This window comes from Belonocnema kinseyi, chromosome 6, assembly GCF_010883055.1.
Source record: "Belonocnema kinseyi isolate 2016_QV_RU_SX_M_011 chromosome 6, B_treatae_v1, whole genome shotgun sequence".
In the NCBI taxonomy this organism is placed as follows: domain Eukaryota; kingdom Metazoa; phylum Arthropoda; class Insecta; order Hymenoptera; family Cynipidae; genus Belonocnema; species Belonocnema kinseyi.
The window spans coordinates 60910424-60911352 of NC_046662.1; the positions used below are offsets into that span (position 1 = coordinate 60910424).

The following is a 929-nucleotide window of genomic DNA, read 5'->3' on the forward strand; positions in this document are numbered from 1 at the left end:
CCCCCCCCCCCCCCAAAGCAAAAAATGATTTTTAACAAAGTTTAATGACCCTTTCAAGTTTTTTCAGACACATAAAAATTCCCTGATAATTTCAAGTTTTTCAGCTAAGTAGACAGCCCCTAATTAAATAACAATTACGTTTTTTTAAACAAGATATTTACCTATCAGTTCGGCTGGTTTATTCGCTCTTTGATTGATAAACGCCTCGAACGCCTCCTTCAAACTATTTCCAAACTTTTCGTTTCTGTGGAAACAGGTGTTGACTATGTTGTCCATTTTATCCTTGAAGTCCAAGAGTTCTTGCACCATTGTCTTATCCTTTTCGGGATCTATCACTATCGTTTTTCCTTTCTTCTGCCCATTAAAATTCGAAGTATTAGAATTGCTCTCGTTTATTATGAACTTCTAATTTTTATTTTAAAAAAAAACTCGTAAGAGAGCATTCATTAATTACGTAAAACATTATTTCTTACAACACTACTATACAAATTATATAATTATTTATTTGTTTAATTTATTTTTCTTTTAATGTGATATTTAATATTAATATTAAACTTAAATTAAAATTAATATTCAACGAAATAGTTGAATCCTCAGATAAAACAGATTAATTATAATAAAAATAATCAAATAAACATACATTTCTACCAAAAAAGATGAACATTCCATAAAATAGATACATCTTTAATAAGAAACGTTAAATTTCAATAAGAAAGATACATTTTCTACCAAAAAAAAGACGAATTTTCAACAAAATTGATTAATATTTTACCAAATGGTTAAATTTTCAACCACGAGCTTTACATTTTTACCAAACACGACGAATTTTCAACTAAGTAGCTGCATTTTTGACAAAAAAAAAGATACACTTTCAATCAAACACGAAATAGTTCAATTTTCAGATAAGGAATCAATTTTCAATAGAAAAA

General features: G+C 27.3%; 2 protein-coding genes across 4 annotated transcripts in view; one reads left to right on the forward strand and one right to left on the reverse strand.

The window, feature by feature from the left end:
• The window catches only part of LOC117174856 (mitochondrial intermediate peptidase), an 87844-nt gene that overhangs the window by 64545 nt on the left and 22370 nt on the right, over positions 1-929 (forward strand). The gene's annotated exons all lie outside the window — the stretch shown is intronic.
• LOC117174855 (cullin-4A) overlaps positions 1-929 on the reverse strand; it is a 69988-nt gene that overhangs the window by 45795 nt on the left and 23264 nt on the right. For 2 of the 3 annotated variants that reach the window (XR_004467384.1, XM_033364249.1), the window contains exon 6: positions 162-354. Coding sequence is in view for 2 of the 3 variants with exons in the window: in XM_033364249.1 (XP_033220140.1) it covers positions 162-354 (193 nt within the window). In the remaining variant the exon portion in view is untranslated. The remainder of the gene's footprint in view (positions 1-161; positions 355-929) is intronic. The other variant, XM_033364251.1, reaches the window with a different exon arrangement.